Source organism: Glandiceps talaboti, chromosome 19, assembly GCF_964340395.1.
Source record: "Glandiceps talaboti chromosome 19, keGlaTala1.1, whole genome shotgun sequence".
Lineage (NCBI taxonomy): Eukaryota > Metazoa > Hemichordata > Enteropneusta > Spengelidae > Glandiceps > Glandiceps talaboti.
In genome coordinates, this window is record NC_135567.1 from 15,657,166 (window position 1) to 15,678,956 (window position 21,791).

A 21,791-nucleotide genomic window follows, 5' to 3' on the forward strand; every position below is an offset into this window, starting at 1 on the left:
TGTGTGTGTGTGTGTGTGTGTGTGTGTGTGTGTGTGTGTGTGTGTGTGTGTGTGTGTCCGGGGCATGTGTATGTATGTATGTATGTATGTATGTATGTATGTATGTATGTATGTATGTATGTATGTATGTATGCATGTATGTACGTGTGTGTATGTATGTATGTATGTATGTATGTATGTATGTGTGTGTATGTGTGTGTCCCTTTTTCTGTGTCACCCATTGCACAGATATTATACAATACAGATAGTATTATAGTACAGACAGTGCTCACAGAGTGACAACACAGATACAGATAGTATCCATGCATTAATTGTAACCTAGTGACATATGTGCTGTGCATGCAAAAATATTGCTGAGACCTAATAAAACAAAAAAATGCGGTTCCGATTACCCGGCCCCACCTAGTTTTTCACTACTGACGTGGTTCTTTAAGAAAAACAAAATTATGAAAATTGTGAAGTCTTGCAAGAAATAGACTAGTGGACTTAGGAACTGACATCAACTTACAATGAAAATATGAAACTATTCTTCTATTTCTAATCTGTAATGGCTGTACATCTGATGAGAAGAAATCAATGACACTCAGACCATATGGAAAGCAATGGAAGTGGTAATCAGAAACACAAATTTTGTGTGTGTGTGAGGCTTTGCTATTTAGTTTATAGTGGTCTGAGGCTTCATAATATACAAACTCTATGCATAACTGCAATAATGGTAGTATTATTTTTTTTTATTTTGAGCTTTTTCTTCTATTAGTTCTAATTTTAAAAAAACCTTCTAATTTCACAAAAAGAAAGTTTTTTATCGTTCCAGAGTTTGCACTCAAAACCGCACAGTGAGTCACCTGTCTGTAAGCTGGACTGGGTCACATGCAGTCCAGTCGAAACTCAAGGTCAGTGCGAGCGTGTCACGTCGCAGCGTAACAAAACCTGGACAAAACCACATGCATGGCACTCAAATCAATTTGTATTTGTTTTTCCAAAAAAATTACAGTAATATGCATACATTTTTTTAAAATCACACATTGATTCAAGTGCCTGTGGACAAAACCCAGGAAAAATCCCTCCTGGACTGACAAACTACATAGCTAATAATACAGTAACCACAGGGAGCTCAGGCTTAGCTAGTTTTGTTTACAAATAAGTAAACAAACAAACAAAACATACACACACAAACAAACAAACAAACAAAAACAATTAAACCGACAAATGAGTACATTGTAGATACATACATGAGTAAACAACAACGAACAAACAAACAAACAAACAAACAAACACTACCTCCGCAAATTGTCACCATTAATAATGGCATTTTAAATCACCTTCAACTAACTGAGCCTGAGCTCCCTGTGTAGTAATTAACAAGCCAAAAATCTTTAAAGTTCACTCGTATTTGGCAAGAATGACCAATATTAACATATATTTTGCACAAATATATCAAGAGATGATATCGGGGTGAGTGTATTTTTGAACATGTGGATGCATCGATCGAGAAGACAAGTTATTCATAGCTGATAACGTTGTAAACAATCCGATTCCGACCGTGTCGGCGGGTTGATTTGCGAGGACTAACTTTCTAGTTCCATTTACAAATAATAAAACCACTTTTAAAATATACAAAAGTCATAGACCGATACTACTGTAATCACTCCGCAATTCTGGTCTAAATGTTTTGTTTTGGTATTGTCAAAAATGATACGATCCGTGTTTTTGCGGAGCGGGGCTATGCACGGTCGGTGTTCGCAGACGACACCGAACTCTAGATCTCCCGGATCCCACTGCATGAGCCGATACGCGGCCGGTGTCCGCTTCCGGTCGTTGACACTTGGTTCAAATATTGACTCCCATCTGTTGTTCAAAATAATCATGAGTATTTCAACATTCTTTTCTGGCGAAATTTCTACACAATGACAAAACTCGTACTGACTTACCGCAAACTGAGCTACTATCCGACAAGTTCGCTGTATATGAACCCAGGAAGAATCTACTGACCTCGACGTGAACTATAACTTGATCTGTGACGTCATCGTCGGTTACTCTCGGGTCAAGTCGGGGTACGCCGATTATCTTGATCACCGTGCAATGAAAAGGGTCTCTGGTATTTTAACGACCCAATCCGCCTAAGTATATATTTTTATTATATTTACAATCAAAGTGACTCTTTCGCCTGCTGTAACGCTATTAGATCTGAGTTCTCACTGTGGTCGGGGATCACTTTCATGAACTTGGCCTGAGAACTATAGGGGGCGCACTATACATGGGGGGGGGGGGGGTTTGAGGATGTAGGAGTATTTGAAAAATTGAGATCGGTTGGGGAGGAGGAATCTGAAAAAAATATTGTTAGTTTTGTTTACAAATACAAAAAACAAGTAAACAAACAAAGAAAACACAAACAAGGAAGTCGATAAAGAAACAAACACACATACACATACGTACACAAACAAACAAACAAACAAAAACAATTAAACCGACAAATGACTAGATACATACATGAGTAAACAACAACAAACCAACGAACAAACAAACACTACCCCCGCAATGGTCACTGTTGGTGATTGCAACAAACAACCTCAAAAATAGTTAAAAAGTTAATACACGTAACTAAAACTTGACTGTCTAACAAAATAATTATATAAATGTATGAGTAGAATGGTGTTTTTGGTCCACAAACTATCTGTATCTCATATATGTACAAAGCTGCTTATAAGTTTGATCATGTTTCCTATGTAAGAATTAGTGTAATATTAACCAACATTTCAAGGGTGCAATAATCACAATTAAAACTTCAAGTTCAAAATGCATTCTCAATCGAAATCTACAAATAGACTTGGCTACTTACATGTTACATTCACAAGTACATGTTACCATGGTAACAAATAGAATACCTTGATGGTTACACTTACATCACAAATATCATTTTAGGTTATCTCTGTCGAAATTTATGATAGAATAGAATAGAATCTCCAGCCGTTAAGAAACCTACATTTCTTAATTGGATTTTTTGCAATACATGTAACTGTTTGGTGCTAAAACAAACTAGTAAATGTATTTAATTAGAGTAATAGTAGATTGGGTCCTGACACCATACAACCTTGGTCCACAAACCCCATATCTGGTCCACTGGTCCTCCCAAGGGTGGGACCTAACACCTTACAACCTTGGTCTACAAACCCAATATCTGGTCCACTGGTCCTCCCAAGGGTGGGACCTAACACCTTACAACCTTGGTCCACAAACCCAATATCTGGTCCACTGGTCCTCCCAAGGGTGGGACCTAACACCTTACAACCTTGGTCTACAAACCCAATATCTGGTCCACTGGTCCTCCCAAGGGTGGGACCTAACACCTTACAACCTTGGTCTACAAACCCAATATCTGGTCCACTGGTCCTCCCAAGGGTGGGACCTAACACCTTACAACCTTGGTCTACAAACCCAATATCTTGTCCAGTGGTTCTCCCAAGGTTGGGTCCTAACACCATACAACCTTGGTCTACGAACCCCATATCTGGTCCACTGGTCCTCCCAAGGGTGGGACCTAACACCTTACAACCTTGGTCCACAAACCCAATATCTTGTCCACTGGTCCTCCAAAGGTTGGGTCCTAACACCTTACAACCTTGGTCCACAAACCCAATATCTGGTCCACTGGTTCTCCCAAGGTTGGGTCCTAACACCATACAACCTTGGTCCACAAACCCAATATCTTGTCCAGTGGTCCTCCCAAGGTTGGGCCCTAACACCATACAACCTTGGTCTACAAACTCCATATCTGGTCCACTATTATTATTCAATATAATCCTTGCTTCGTGCATTTTATATATTATATTCAATAAACTACTTTCAACCAACAACACATCCAATAACAACAGTATTTTACACAAAGAAATAATTTAAATATATATTTTATTTCTGAAAATATATCAATTCGATAGCTACATCTTCATAATAATGTCAAAACCATGGAATATATACAAAGCTTTGTCAGTCTTTGCTGACGATAAACAATGCTGTCAACACATAATTGGTTTTAGTACAATTTAGTACAATTATATTTCTAAATAAGTTGTCATTTCTACGTATAAAGTTATATAGAATTCATAAATTTAGAAAATATACAGAAATTATAAAAAAAATGTACATATTTCAGTGTACTCCTACTAAAAGTACATACTGCCATATCAAAGTAACTTTATCTTTCTGTAAAAGTCAAAATATGTATGACAAAAAAGTGTACAAGTAATTAATGCAATGTACAACTATCACTGTATCATTGACTCTCTGGTTTAATACTGGTAACACCATGTAATATCTACAAATCTTTGTCTTTCTCTGTTTACAGTAAGTAATTATCAAAATAGTTTATAGTACTGAGCATTTCCACTTTTTCTATAAGTTGAAAATATAAATTTCTACGTATTGAAGTGACACAAAAATAAAAGTGCATATAAACTTGTAGAATATACACAAATTATAGTATATTCAATTTACAATGCATGCTCACATAACAAAGTAACTTTATCTTCTGTAAAGTCAAAATATTTATGACAAGTGGATAAGTAATTGGCACTACAAGAACAATTATCGCTGTATCATTGACTCTATGAGTACAAGGTACACAGTCTGAATATGTACGACAAGTGGATAAGTAATTAACAATACAGTGAACAACTATCACTGTATCATTGACTCTGAGCAGAAAATGTGATTTGTAATTAATACAACTTTCATAAATATGTCTTCCACAAGGTGACACAAAAGTCATAAAAAATTAAAATGTATAAAAATTACCAAAACACACAAACCTCAGTGTACTGTTTATAATACAACTGTGAGTAATTACAGTTCTAAATAAATTGACATTTCTAAGTATAAAGTGATTACACAAATTTATAAAAGTAGAAAATATATACAAATTATCAAAATGTACAAATCTCTATGTACTCAATCAAAGGTATATATGCTGTCAAATCAAAATAACTTTCTCTTTCTGTGAACTCAAAATATGTTTGACAAGTGATTGACAATTGCCAGTATGATGAGGAACTACCACTGTATCAAGTACATGTGACTGAAAATTGGCAGTATAATGAACAACAGTTAACTAAAACCTGTTTAGCTGCTGGAGACGTGATTGTATGATGAACAGTAGTCAACTAAAACCTCTGTATCAAGTACACATGTGACTGAAAATTGGTAGTATGATGAACAACAGTTAACTTAAATTTCTTTAGCTGCTGGAGAAGTGATTGACAATTGCCAATATGATGAAAAACTACTACTACCATTGATTATGTGAGCTGAAATATTATTTGGAACTCGTATAAATCTTTGTCATAAAAGTGACATAAAAACTAATACAAGTGATAATGTAAATAATTTAAATTATCCAAATGTACAAAAGACAGTGTACTTCAAATAACATATATGCTGCTATATCAAAATAACTTTCTCTTTCTGTGACGTCAAAATATATTTGACAAGTACACATTCAAGTGATTGACAACTCACAACAGCTAGCTCTGTAGTAATAACTCTGTGAACAGAAATATAATCTATGAAGTGAAGACAACTTTCTCATGAAATTGACATGTCTATAAATTCATGTAGAGTTCACAAATGACAATGTACTCAGACTAAGGTATATGCTGACACATCAAAATAACTTTCTCTTCTGTGAATTCACACTATGTTTAACAAATGGATATTTTAAGTGATTGATAATTGCCAGCCATATAAACAATTACCTCAGTCTGTATCATTCACTCTGTGAGCAGAAAGATGTAATTTGTAAAAAAAATAAACACTTCTCTACTAAAAGTGACACAAAATTCATACAAGTAAAAATTCACAAAAATTATTAAAATGTACAAATGACTTTGTACTCGGTCTAAGGGTGCATTGCTGCATCATCAAAGTTACTTTCTCTTTTTGTGAAGCCAAAATCTATTTGATTTACACTTTAGTCTATCTACACAATAGCTACATTGTAGTGTATGTGTTATGTATATCAATTGACCCCAAGTGTACAACTACTAATTCACTTTTTCTGTTCCATTGAGGGATCTTTAACTAAAGTTTCTGAGATGGATTTTGGCAAAGGGTAAGTAGACAATTGAGGTTCACGTAAAGACAATTCATGATGTATATTTCTAGAGGGCCCTGTAGCTCTTGTACTGGATTGTGAAGTACTGGGTTGTGATGTACAAGGTTGTGAAGTCCTGGGTTCTGAAGTGCTGGACTGTGATGTACTGGGTTATGGTGTACTAGGTTGTGATGTACTGGGTTGTGATATACTGGGTTGTGATTTACTGGGTTGTGATGTACTGGGTTGTGATGTACTGGATTGTGAAGTCCTGGGTTCTGAAGTGCTGGACTGTGATGTACTGGGTTATGGTGTACTAGGTTGTGATGTACTGGGTTGTGATGTACTGGGTTGTGATGTACTGGATTGTGATGTACTGGGTTGTGAAGTACTAGGTTGTGGAGTACTGGGATGATCTAACTTGAATAATTTCCTTGGAGGTTCCCAGGGATTTTGTGACACTTTAGGTAATGGTTGAGTGGAAAATCGTGGTTCAGGCAAAGATAGAGTATCGTCAATTGAACTTTCCAGGGTCAATCTTGGCAAAGGGTGAGTAGACAACTGATGTTCAGGTTAAGACAATTCATGATGTATATTCTTAGAGGGCTCTGTAGCACTTGTACTTGATTGTGAAGTACTGGGTTGTGATATACTAGGTTGTGGAGTACTGGGCTGTGAAGTACTAGGTTGTGGAGTACTGGGATGATCTAACTTTAATACTTTCCTTGGAGGTTCCAAGGGAATTTGTGATAATTCAGGGAATGGTTGAGTGGAAAATCTTGATTCAGGCAAGGATAAATTATCCTCAATTGAACATTCCGAGGCCGATTTTGGCCAATGGTGAATAGAGGATGGTGGTTCAGAACTAGACAATTTGAGCGGTATACTACTAGGAGGTTCTGTTGGTGAATGTACTTCCTTCTCAATGCTTGTTGATCCCAACAGGGCTGATGGACCTGCTGTACTTTCATCAGTGGACATTTGTTGTGAATACCATGGCTTATCTCTCATCTGTTCACCTACAATACTCTTTGGTAATGTTGAACTACGGTACAATACCTCTACTTTGTGTGCTATTTCAGGGTCTGTAATAGATTCTTGTCTCAAGTCAACAAACTTAAGAACTTTGGAATCCTGTTCAGCATGTCTTTCTATTACATTCAATAACATTTCTATGCTAGAATTGGTAATTTTGCTGTAACTTGCATCAAAATGTGTCAGACTCCTTAAGTTACTCAAACTGGAAGCTAACATTTCAACATTGGCATCCCCTATACTATTATTACTGAGGTCAAGATAAGTCAGACTACCCATGTACCTCATCCCTCTACTCAAACTCTCTACACAATAGTCTCTAATGTTATTATGACTGAGGTCAAGATAAGTCAGACTTCTCATGTACTCAATCCCTCCACTCAAGCTCTCTACACCATAGCCTCCAATGTTATCATGACTGAGGTCAAGATAAGTCAGACTTCTCATGTGCTCCATCCCTCTACTCAAACTCTCTACAGCTTGGTCTCCTATGTTATTGTTACTGAGTGTAAGTTTATGTAAATGTTTCAGTACAGTAATGTCTTTACATACTTCAATCATTTCTTTTTGTGACCAATGCATATTAGTAGAGATATCTAAGACAGTGACATCATCAAGGCTCTTAAATAATGATTGAAACTCACACAGTTTCAGATTATCTTTCTGGTATTCTGGAATACTAGGGAATTGTCGAATCTGATTTTTAATGAATGGCATAATCCTATCAAGACCAGACCAATTATGACTAACATCAACTTTACTTAGGATATTATAATCCTGAATGTCATTCAATAGGGTCTGTATTCCCCTAGCTCCAATAGAGTTATAACTCAAATCAAGTGTGTTGATGCCTTTCAGACAGGACAAGCCACCTGTAGCCAAACGCTCTACACCTTCATCTCCAATGTTATTATGACTAAGGTCAAGATAAGTCAGACTACCCATGTACTCCATCCCTCTCCTCAAACTCTGTATACCTTGGCTTCCTATGTTGTTGTTACTGAGTGTAAGTTTGTGTAAATTATTCAGTACAGTAATGTCTGCACATACTTCAATCATTTCTTTTTCTGACCAATGCATATTAGTAGAGATATCTAAGACAGTGACATCATCAAGGCTCTTAAATAATGATTGAAACTCACACAGTTTCAGATTATCTTTCAGGTAATCTGGAATACTAGGGAATTGTCGAATCTGATTTTTAATGAACGGCATAACCCTATAAAGGCCAGGCAAATTGTGACTAACATCAACTTTACTTAGGATGTTATCATCCTGGATGGCATTCAATAGGGTCTGTATTCCCCTAGCACCTATGTTATTATGACTGAGGTTAAGATAAGTCAGACTACCCATGTACTCCATCTCTGTACTCAAACTCTCTACACCTTTGTCCCCTATATTATTATGATTGAGGTCAAGATAAGTAAGACTACCCATGTTCCTCCTCTGACTACACAAACTCATGACACCATAGTCTCCTATGTAATTATGACTGAGGTCAAGATAAGTCAGCCTTCTCATGTGCTCCATCCCTCTACTCAAACTCTCTACACCTTGGTATCCTATGTTATTATTACTGAGTGTAAGTTCATGTAAATTATTCAGTAAAGTAATGTCTTTACATACTTCAATCATTTCTTTATGTGGCCAATGCATATTAGTAGAGATATCTAAGACAGTGACATCATCAAGGCTCTTAAATAATAATTTAAACTCACACAGTTTCAGATTATCTTTCTGGTAATCTGGAATACTAGGGAATTGTCGCATCTGATTTTTAATGAATGGCATAATCCTATCAAGACCAGACCAATTGTGACTAACATCAACTTTAGTTAGGATGTTATCATCCTGAATGCTATTCAATAGGATCTGTATTCCCCTAGCTCCAATATAGTTATAACTCAAATCAAGTGTGTTGATGCCTTTCAGACAGGACAAGTCAATTGTACTCAAACTCTCTACACCTTTGTCTCCTATGTTATTATGACTGAGGTTAATATAAGTCAGACTACCCATGTACTCCATCCCTCTACTCAAAATCTCTACACCTATGTATCCTATGTTATTATGACTGAGGTCAAGATAAGTCAGACTACCCATGTATTCCATCCCTCTACTCAAACTCTCTACACCTTTGTATCCTATGTTATTATGACTGAGGTCAAGATAAGTCAGACTACCCATGTACATCATCCCTCTACTCAAACTCTCTACACCTTGGCTTCCTATATTGTTGTTACTAAGTGTAAGTTTATGTAACTTATTCAGTACAGAAATGTCTTTACATACTTCAATCATTTCTTTTTGTGACCAATGCATATTAGTAGAGATATCTAAGACAGTGACATCATCAAGGCTCTTAAATAATGATTGAAACTCACACAGTTTCAGATTATCTTTCTTGTAATCTGGAGTATTAGGGAATTGTCGAATCTGCTTTTTAATGTGAGGTATAATCATATCTCCAAGACCAGACCAATTGTGACTAACATCAACTTTACTTAGGATGTTATCATCCTGAATGCCATTCAATAGGGTCTGTATTCCCCTAGCTCCAATACAGTTATAACTCAAATCAAGTGTGTTGATAACTTTCAAACAAGTCAAGTCAACTGTACTCAAGCTCTTCACACCTTGATCTCCAATTTTATTATGACTGAGGTCAAGATAAGTCAGATTACCCATGTACTCCATACCTCTACTTAAACTCTCTACACCTTGGTCCCTTATGATATTATGACTGAGGTCAAGATAAGTCAGATTACCCATGTATTCCATCCCTCTACTCAAACTTTCTATACGTTCATCTCCTATGATATTATAACTGAGGTCAAGATAAGTCAGACTACCCATGTATTCCATCCCTCTACTCAAACTCTCTACACCTTTGTATCCTATGTTATTATGACTGAGGTCAAGATAAGTCAGACTACCCATGTACATCATCACTCTACTCAAACTCTCTATACCTTTGTATCCTATGTTATTATGACTGAGGTCAAGATAAGTCAGACTACCCATGTACTCCATCACTTTACTCAAACTCTCTACACCTACGTATCCTATTTTATTATGACTGAGGTCAAGATAAGTCAGACTACCCATGTTTTCCATCCCGCTACTCAAACTCTGTGCACCTAGGTATCCTATATTATTATGACTTAAATTCAACACCTTCAATGTAGACACATTCCTGAGACTCTGACTTAGATAACTAACTGCATCACAAGTAATCACACACTTTGTGAGTGTCAATCTTTCCAAGTTTCTCAATACTCCTAATTCTTGACAGATACACAAACACTCCTCTTGGTGCAGCTCTGATGCTTCAAAACCAGTAACAACAAGAAGCTGGTCAAAGATACCCATGTTACCTAATTCATTTAATGACAGATGTTTCTTACTTATCTCAGGAATTTGTGGTAAATTATGTACACTATCTTTGACATCCTTCAATAACAGTCTACAATGTTGTCTAATTAATTCTGTCTGCACAATACTATAAGATTGAAGACAGGGCAGTGACTTCAGAACTTTCACTAACAGAATACAATCATCTATGTTTAAGGTACTTTGAGTTAGACTTAAAGATGTTAAACTACATGTAGGTCTGGTTTTCTGACAGGCCATACACTCTAACATCTGATGATACAATGCCTCATTCATTCCAATAAGCTTTAGTTTCCTTGGAACATCCCTACATGAAAATGATTGTAGAAACATTTGAATGTAGGAAACATCAATATCACACACAGGTTTACTAAATTTCATACAGACTGTATCACATTTAGAAGTAATGGGCTTATCAGTATCTCCAGTACTACCTGATTTACTGTGTATGCATTTCAAGAGGGGGATTACTCTCAAAAATTTACTTGCTACAACAAATTCCTGTGAATTAGAAATGTCAAAATCAACATTATCTAATTCTTCCATTCCAGTTTTCAATTTCAAGTCACTGGAAAGCTGTGACTCAATTTTATCTGAATATAACAATATGTTTCCAATGACAGATGTATTCTGTAATATAACACTCAAAGCATGCAAAGTTTGGTTTGAAATTACAGTAACACTTGACAAATCTAAGGTTTGTTGTCCAAGTACTCTTTCAATACTCTCTGCAAAAAGAGTAGGATGCTGACATTCAAACAAACAATGCCCTAAATTTACAAGATCAGAATTCATGACAAATCTTTCTTGTTTTATGGCTTTAGCAATTGCCACTATAACAATATCAGCTTTGTCTCCTAATATACCTGACATGTATGACAAGAGACATGGCAACTTATTTTTACAAAGTATAAAGGGTATCTCCTGTTTCATTTGATGGAAGTTTTCGGTGGTCTTAAGTCTAGTACACATATAACAAGCAATTATATACGAGTACACATACTGGTTTGAAAATTCAAACCCATGACATTTGTCAGAATTCTTCACTAAAGCAAACAAGTATTCATGCATATCAGTAATTTTACTTTCAATCATCCATGATTCATACAACACACCAAGGTTATCTTCTGTAAGATTCTCATACAAACACTTTCCAACTTCCAGAAATCTATCCTGTACAACTTGCCATGCATTCTCGACATCAAGTGTATTTTCTTTACAATACATCTCTACATGGTACTTTATGGCATACTCAGTTGCTGTTGTTAAAGTTGGAGGCAAAGTATAAGAATTCTGATACCAGTAAGATACAATGGCAGGAAAGAAAAACTCTTCATTTCTAACTGTATCTAATACTGGATCAAATATAGACTCTTCAATTAAATACTTAGCTTGAAGAAAGCTTTGTACATGGTTGAGTATGTATCTCTCCCATTTATCATACTGAGTAGCTCTGCATTCAGTTGATGTACTTGGACTTGAAACAGCTGACATATCTGTAGGGAAAATGAAATGTAATGTCTTACTGCATAATATATGAAGATGGTAGTATTCATTTGTTAAAAATGTGCCGTCATTTTTACCTAAGGAAGTTTATAATTTAGGGATGAAAAATCCTGCATATACATGTACTATATCAGTATGGAAGGAACACAAATATTTTTCACCATGAAAGTTAGTTTCTCTTAGATTATAATTTTACTGACTGATGTCAAATTGACTTTATGGATCTGCATGGTGGTATAAATTATCATGTAGAATACTATATGCCTGTGCACAAAAATTTCAAATCAACAGTTGTTTGGTACAAATTATTAGCATCGCTTCAAACTTACCATGCATAATTTGTTTGACAATGTCAAACTCTTTCTTGTCAATCTGTAGTTTGATTCTTGCAGTACAACCAGCTTTCTCAGCAAGAGCTCTCATCTCAGGTGTTACTAGGATACCAGTCAAAGACTCCTCCAATTCACCAGATTCATATTTCGGCCAAAAATACTCCATATCTTCTTCTAAAAGAAAACTCAGAATAAAACATAATGACCCATGTGCAGCACGTTCTAGCACAGCACTACAAGCATTGAAGCCATTGTCTAACTCCTGAATGAGCTCTGGATTTCCACCCTCGAGGAGAATCTTTGTTCTTCGTTGGTAGTGTTCAATAGCAAGCTTCATAAGTTGCTCCTTTGCTTCTGTCTTTAATACCTCATTCCGATGTTTTAACTGTGGTTCATCTGTTATTTCTAGTTTGGTTTCAACTTGAATGGCTGAAAAAAAGAGGATACAACATCAGAGAAAATATTGTTTGCAAGTTCCCTGTGTCATTTTATAGTATCATGTATTCTAAAAGAAGACTGATAATTGTTCAAAAGTAGCACACTTGAGAACTGTTTGTTTGTTTGTTTGTTTGTTAAAATAAATAAATAGGACTAATGTATTGTACATGCAGCACAACTGCAACTACACTCATTCATTCATTCATTCATTCATTCATCTATTTATTTATTTATTTATTCATTCATAACATATATACTTACTTGGTGATAGCTTTCTTTCCTTTGATGTGTTCATTGATAGGTCAAGACCAGTATTGGATACTTTATATTGTGTGCCAGGAACCAGTTGACCTATTTTAGTGTAATGTAAACAAAAGACAAATTTGATTATTAATAATTGAACCATGTTTGTTGGAGAACTAGAGTAAAGAATACATTGTATTGAAACCCTCTGTATTGATTTATTACAATCAATGTCAGAGATCAATCATTCAATGAAATACTTATTGTGATGTCAAGTAAAATACTTACTTGGTGACAGTCTGCTTGTATCCTCTGTATTTCCTGCAGTACTTACACCAGATACTGTGGTGAGGTTTTCAATGTCAGAGGAAACGTGACCTATTGGAGAACAAAGACTTTGATAAATGATTGACTAGCCTACAATTGACCTTTTACAACATTATACATTCCTCTGTACTACAGTGCAATCATGATAGTACATATTTCAAAACAATCACTTTTAAACACTAGAAATTGCAATGATTGTACTTATTTTCATCACTACTGTCAGTAAAAAAAAGGCTTACTTTTAACTCTAAACAAAAACATATAGCTAGAATATGAAATAATACGGCTGTTTGAAAAATATGATTACTATTTCTGAGAAAATTTTAAAACATCAAATGCCATTTTACAGTGATTATTTCTGATTGTGATGAGCTTGGTTTAGGGAAAACTTTGAATCCCCTATAGAAAAATACACATGCAATTGAAAAGTGTTGGTACAAATGTTGTTCACAATTATTACAACTTGCCACCAACATTACAATAATGTGAAATGTATGTCATAAAAGTATTCTGATAGTTTCTCACCTTGTTGTCTTTGTTCTGACTTTTCACTATGTATGGCTACGTCATCACTGGGTACTTGACTTGTTTCAGATGAAACCTTAGTGGCCATTCCATCACTTGTTACATGCTCACTTGCTGTTGTAGATGAAGTCATGGATCCTGGATGAAAACAAAGATAATATCTAATTTAATATATCAGTACATGATTTACTTATAACTACATTTTATCATTTTGTCCTCCACCATGGGCTGCTGACAACATAAACCATGGATACTGGAGGAAAACATAGAAAACATTCAGGGTGCACCTCCATGAGAATTTGGTCAATCTTATTAGATAAAGTCCTGGTTACAGAAATTAAACACCAACTTGATTTGAAATACCATTACACATTTATTTCAGTGTTGAAGATTACGTCAACCACACATCAAAAGAAATTCAGCTAATTTTGTCTTTATTATATACATCAATTATACAAGTCATGTAACATAAATTTTACTTACTTGGTGCTTTGGTTGATGTTGGTTTCAGAAGATGAGATAAGAATGTCTTGCGAGTCTGTTCAACTTCTTGGTTGTCATGGTAAAGATCTTTTACTGCCTTTGCATTTTTAGCTGCACCTTCTGGATGAAGGAGTATCGATTTCAACTTTTTATACAAGTCATCTTTTTCACCAGGGTCATATACAAAGTAATCAGCATGGAGTTCAAATTGTGCTTTGTAGAATTCACCAACTGCTGTTGATTTTGGCACCAAAGTTGGTAGTCCTGAGGCAATGGCATCCAATCCTTCCATCCCTATTGACTCATCAGGTGGTATAATACAGACATAACTTTGACGTAAATCTGTGCAAATATCATCTTGACAGTCATATGGTGGGACAATGTTTGGTAGTAAATAGGAAGTAGTCACATTGTTTTTAAGAAATGTTCTAGTACTTACAGAATCTCTGGCAGTATGATTTCGAATGAACCAGTCTGGTATCGTTCGATCAACGTCATGAAATGCATCTGCTACTTTACTGACAGCTTCCAATGGCATTTTGCTAGTGTTATCAAAACTCGGGTTGGTCAATTTCATCAACATCTGTTTTTTCACAACCTTTGGTTTAATAACATCAACCTGTAAGTCAAAGAAACATTCATCTGGTCGTGGCAGGTACAGTTCGTGTTTTATGGGACGGTTTGCAGCCTGGTAGATGGTGCAGAAATATTGAAACACCTTTGGTCCGACAGAGAAGACTGCATAGGCAAGTTCTGCAAATTTTACACACCTCTTCGATTCCTCTGCAGATGATGGAACAGTGTGGTTTATAAGCACAACTTTGGCATCAGGAAACAGACGTCTCTTAATAGCAAAGGCAGCTGCACAAGTCTTAGGAAAATGTCCAACTATGGTTTCAACATTCTGTACACTTGACAGTGTTGTAAAATATGTTTCTGGCTGGCCTAACCATTTACAGCTAGGTACTTCATCTTGTACTTCAACTGCCATGAAGTCATCAAAACAGGGAAGAGTTAGTTTCACATTATTAGCCTCTGCATGTTTAGCTTTTAGCACAACACAGTGTGTTTCCTGTTGTGTACATCGAGCTACACTGGTGGCAAGTTGACAGTTAAGTACAGATACAGGATCACCAGCTCTATTCCATTCTTCAGCCACAAAAAGGGTTGACATTTTGTTAGCTTATCTGCACAAAAGAGAATTACAAAAACATTAGATAGGAGTGATCAAGATTGTTTACAGGTGGCCATAAAAATACAATTGTGTTACCATGTCAACGGGCATATATGTATCAGAAGAATAGTCGGACTTGCTAAATATTTCTTTTAATGAAAAAGTGACAATTATTGTACACTTAAAATTTGATTTCTGATTTTAAAAAAAAGAAGTTTTTATTGAAACATTCAGCAAAAAACATTGACCTTATATATTGAGTTTTAAGACATTGTATTCTCGATCTCTAAGATGTAGAGTGACTGTAACATACCTGGAATATTTGCACATATTTGTATGACAGTTTGCAGTATTCTCCCAGAGTTGTACTTTCACAAACGTCTGTCATCATTTTATTGCTTTCATCAATCTTTTATTAATCTTATTTGCACAGTTTTACTCAATTTTTAACATAACCTATATACGTAGATCTATACATAGATAATTACTTTATCAAGGACATATTATTATCATACAGATGAGGGGGAAGGGGGCTGTGCCTTTAACAATATCATTTGATATATATTTTAAACCTCCTAGCCTTCTGACATCAAGCTTGGTTATGTCAACAAACAGTTTACAGTGCGCTATGAGAATGATCAGTCAGTGATATTACAAAACCCTACAAACACAGTCACTAGGTTTTCCCAAGGTAATTTTCTAAGAGTGGTTTTACACTGTGATTTCTATGCATGGACATAGACACTGTTTTGTTATGCAAATTAGTCTGCTTGCATTTGTCAAGGACAAACATTTGACAGCGAGTCTGTGGCTAAGATAATGCTATTCAGTAGACTAGTACTTTCACTTATACATATATGCATCTGTTTAATAAATTCATTAATACAAAGTTGCGATGCAATGTCACAACAAGTTTACACCCTTCGCGGCACACACCCTGTATGTGCTGTCACAATTGTTGATTCTCCACTTTATGCCTACTTTAAGTTTTTAAAAGTTGTCCAGACTTCCTTGTCAATAGTGACATGCTTATTTCTGTACAGGTAGTTGGATACAACACTCAATAAGATGTATAGAAAGTGTTCATACACATGACTCACCTTAAATCACTTTAAGAACTTCTTAAAGTTAATCATGAAATGAAATCGTCATAAAATGCCACCATTTTTTCAGGACCAGGAAATTCTGAGTATTAACAGTGTCACTACACTATATGTTGATAATTTGTAAGATGGCTGTTTGTCAAGTCAGACTGACTTGATCCTAAAGCGGTATTAACTGTTCTATTTCGTAATATATTCAAATTAAAGTAACATGTGAATTATAGTTCCCTGTTCAGATCAAAATATTTAAAATATAGTGTTATAGAAAGAATTGTTGAATGAAAATGAAAGTGAATATTAATTGTAAGTTAGAGTGGCCTATCTACCAGTTGTTTGACAGGTAACAATAATGGTGTGTCCTCATATGACCTCTCACCTCACCTCAAAGGATAGCTGTTCCAGTTGATCGACAGACCCCCCTGTAAGGTATTGGCCTTTTCATGTTGCTGTGGTGAATTCATGTTTCGAATGTTACATAGTTAAAGTAATAATCTTGATAAACTATGTGCTCCATTGTCCTCCAAAGAGAACTGATTTACTTCTTACAACATTACAATACCAATGAACACTGATGTAGGCATATTTAAACAAACTGATTGATGTAACAGCCACAGACAATAGTACAGTCTCAGTACACAACTATTCATGTCACCATATTTGGCTTACTTTCAATAAAAACAACAATTTAGTTGATTCACTGTAAAGGAAATGACAATCCGACAAATAAGGGTAAACTTAGGCTTGTTGATTTTAAATATTCCGTGTTTAATTTACTGCAAATCAAAACCAAAGAAAAAGCCTATGCAGATGATGTGAACCAGACATCAAAAGAAAGTCAGCTAATTTTTCCCCACAATTATTGTGTTAAAGTCCTATACACCAATTATACACATCCTGTAAGGTAGAAGGTACTTACTCAGTGTTTTTGTAGTACAAGTTGGTTTCACAATATGAGATTGGAACATCTTGTGAATCTGTTCAATTCTTGGTTGTCATGGTAACATTCCTTTACTGCCTTTCATTTCCAGCTGCAGCGTCTGGATGAAGGAGAATTGCTTTCAACTTGGTATCACTTTCACCGGGGCAATAGTATTGACTGGAAAATGAGTTGTGTAGAATTCACCAACTGGTGTTGATTTTGGCACCAAAGTTGGTAGTCCTGACGCAATGGCATCAACTCCTTCCATCCCTATTGACTCGTCAGGAGGTAGAATAGAAACATAACTTTGACATAAATCAGTGCAAATATCATCTTGAAAGTACAACTTAAATTTATAATGAAATAAAAACAAAAAGTTTATAATTGCTCTCTGTATGTATTTCATTGTAACAAAGACTGAGTCTGTAAGTATCTAAACTGATGTAAACAAAATATTTAGTCTACATGTATTTCATTGTAACAGAGAATGAGTCTGTATGTATCTAAACTGATGTAAACAAATATTTAGTCTACATGTATTTCATTGTAACAGAGACTGAGTCTATAAGTATCTAAACTGATGTCAACAAAATATTTAGTCTACATGTATTTCATTGTAACAGAGACTGAGTCTGTAGGTATCTAAACTGATGTAAACAAAATATTTAGTCTACATGTATTTCATTGTAACAGAGACTGAGTCTGTATGTATCTAAACTGATGTAAACAAAATATTTAGCCTACATGTATTTCATTGTAACAGAGACTAAGTCTGTATGTATCTAAACTGATGTAAACAAAATATTTAGTCTACATGTATTTCATTGTAACAGAGACTAAGTCTGTATGTATCTAAACTGATGTAAACAAAATATTTAGTCTACATGTATTTCATTGTAACAGAGACTGAGTCTGTATGTATCTAAACTGATGTAAACAAAATATTTAGTCTACATGTATTTCATTGTAACAGAGACTGAGTCTGTATGTATCTAAACTGATGTAAACAAAATATTTAGTCTGTATGTATTTCATTGTAACAGAGAATGAGTCTGTATGTATCTAAACTGATGTAAACAAAATATTTAGTCTACATGTATTTCATTGTAACAGAGACTGAGTCTGTATGTATCTAAACTGATGTAAACAAAATATTTAGTCTACATGTATTTCATTGTAACAGAGAATGAGTCTGTATGTATCTAAACTGATGTAGACAAAATATTTAGCCTACATGTATTTCATTGTAACAGAGACTGAGTCTATAAGTATCTAAACTGATGTAAACAAAATATTTAGTCTACATGTATTTCATTGTAACAGAGACTGAGTCTAGTCTGTATGTATCTAAACTGATGTAAACAAAATATTTAGTCTGTATGTATTTCATTGTAACAGAGAATGAGTCTGTATGTATCTAAACTGATGTAAACAAAATATTTAGTCTGTATGTATTTCACTGTAACAGAGACTGAGTCTGTATGTATCTAAACTGATGTAAACAAATATTTAGTCTACATGTATTTCATTGTAACAGAGACTAAGTCTGTATGTATCTAAACTGATGTAAACAAAATATTTAGCCTACATGTATTTCATTGTAACAGAGACTGAGTCTAGTCTGTATGTATCTAAACTGATGTAAACAAAATATTTAGTCTACATGTATTTCATTGTAACAGAGACTGAGTCTGTATGTATCTAAACTGATGTAAACAAAATATTTAGTCTACATGTCTTTCATTGTAACAGAGACTGAGTCTGTATGTATCTAAACTGATGTAAACAAAATATTTAGTCTACATGTATTTCATTGTAACAGAGACTGAGTCTGTATGTATCTAAACTGATGTAAACAAAATATTTAGTCTACATGTATTTCATTGTAACAGAGACTGAGTCTGTAAGTATCTAAACTGATGTAAACAAAATATTTAGTCTACATGTATTTCATTGTAACAGAGACTGAGTCTGTATGTATCTAAACTGATGTAAACAAAATATTTAGTCTACATGTATTTCATTGTAACAAAGACTGAGTCTGTAAGTATCTAAACTGATGTAAACAAAATATTTAGTCTACATGTATTTCATTGTAACAGAGAATGAGTCTGTATGTATCTAAACTAATGTTAACAAAATATTTAGTCTACATGTATTTCATTGTAACAGAGACTGAGTCTGTAAGTATCTAAACTGATGTAAACAAAATATTTAGTCTACATGTATTTCATTGTAACAGAGACTGAGTCTGTATGTATCTAAACTGATGTCAACAAAATATTTAGTCTATATGTATTTCATTGTAACAGAGACTGAGTCTGTATGTATCTAAACTGATGTCAACAAAATATTTAGTCTATATGTATTTCATTGTAACAGAGACTGAGTCTGTAAGTATGTAAACTGATATAAACAAAATATTTAGTCTACATGTATTTCATTGTAACAGAGACTGAGTCTGTATGTATCTAAACTGATGTAAACAAAATATTTAGTCTACATGTATTTCATTGTAACAGAGAATGAGTCTGTATGTATCTAAACTGATGTAGACAAAATATTTAGCCTACATGTATTTCATTGTAACAGAGACTGAGTCTATAAGTATCTAAACTGATGTAAACAAAATATTTAGTCTGTATGTATTTCATTGTAACAGAGAATGAGTCTGTATGTATCTAAACTGATGTAAACAAAATATTTAGTCTGTATGTATTTCACTGTAACAGAGACTGAGTCTGTATGTATCTAAACTGATGTAAACAAATATTTAGTCTACATGTATTTCATTGTAACAGAGACTAAGTCTGTATGTATCTAAACTGATGTAAACAAAATATTTAGCCTACATGTATTTCATTGTAACAGAGACTGAGTCTAGTCTGTATGTATCTAAACTGATGTAAACAAAATATTTAGTCTACATGTATTTCATTGTAACAGAGACTGAGTCTGTATGTATCTAAACTGATGTAAACAAAATATTTAGTCTACATGTATTTCATTGTAACAGAGACTGAGTCTGTAAGTATCTAAACTGATGTAAACAAAATATTTAGTCTACATGTATTTCATTGTAACAGAGACTGAGTCTGTATGTATCTAAACTGATGTAAACAAAATATTTAGTCTACATGTATTTCATTGTAACAGAGACTGAGTCTGTAAGTATCTAAACTGATGTAAACAAAATATTTAGTCTACATGTATTTCATTGTAACAGAGAATGAGTCTGTATGTATCTAAACTAATGTTAACAAAATATTTAGTCTACATGTATTTCATTGTAACAGAGACTGAGTCTGTAAGTATCTAAACTGATGTAAACAAAATATTTAGTCTACATGTATTTCATTGTAACAGAGACTGAGTCTGTATGTATCTAAACTGATGTCAACAAAATATTTAGTCTATATGTATTTCATTGTAACAGAGACTGAGTCTGTAAGTATGTAAACTGATATAAACAAAATATTTAGTCTACATGTATTTCATTGTAACAGAGTCTGAGTCTGTAAGTATCTAAACTGATGTAAACAAAATATTTAGTCTACATGTATTTCATTGTAATGTTAGATTACATACCAAAATAGAATTGTCAATTTTCGAGACAGTTGGAATAAAGCTATATTTCATCTTATCTCAGACCAAAAAAAATTGTGTTATACCAATAACGGTCATTTTCTAAAGTGGGGTATTGATTTTTGGTCAAAGTGAGTCTAAAATGGGGCCTGGAGTTTCCAGCACTGGCCACACACCCCTACTTGAGCTTGCCACTGGTACCACCTCTGGAGAACACATATGTACAATGTACATGTAGTACAGAGAAACTTAGTCTCTCAACAACATTACAAAATGAACTTTGACCTCAATAAATTTTACTACTTTGATATAAGGATAATGTTATCTACATAAACTCTGCATGCATGAGTATAAATTAAATTCCCTGGTATTACAGTACACCTCTACTAGAGCTAGCCACTGATACTGCCCTGGGGAACATATATCATGTACATGTATATGTAGTACACAGAAAGTCTCTGTACTCCATGTATGTATACATTGTACATATATTTTCTCCAGAGGTGGTACCAGTGGCCAGCTCAAGTAGGGGTGTGTGGCCATGCAGTGCTGGAAACTACAGGCCCCTATGTACAATGTACATGTACATGTAGTACACAGAAAGTCTCTAAACTACATGTATGTATATTCAAGTTTAATA

At 34.5% G+C, this 21,791-nt stretch overlaps 2 protein-coding genes across 2 annotated transcripts; both read right to left on the reverse strand.

Annotated features, from left to right (window-relative positions):
* Positions 1–4,024: 4,024 nt before the first annotated feature.
* LOC144449938 (uncharacterized) lies at positions 4,025–9,219 on the reverse strand. Its single transcript, XM_078140488.1, has one exon. It carries the CDS (start codon positions 9,149–9,151, stop codon positions 6,659–6,661), a length of 2,493 nt encoding a protein of 830 aa, XP_077996614.1. The 5' UTR covers positions 9,152–9,219; the 3' UTR covers positions 4,025–6,658.
* LOC144450054 (uncharacterized) lies at positions 9,156–16,714 on the reverse strand. The gene is made up of 8 exons (XM_078140620.1): positions 16,645–16,714; positions 14,371–15,557; positions 13,888–14,025; positions 13,324–13,413; positions 13,054–13,143; positions 12,352–12,783; positions 9,223–12,012; positions 9,156–9,166 (listed from the first exon to the last, which is right to left on the reverse strand). The coding sequence occupies exons 2-8, from the start codon at positions 15,542–15,544 to the stop codon at positions 9,156–9,158; spliced, it is 4,725 nt and encodes a 1,574-aa protein (XP_077996746.1). The 5' UTR covers positions 15,545–15,557; positions 16,645–16,714.
* Between the last annotated feature and the right edge of the window lie 5,077 nt (positions 16,715–21,791).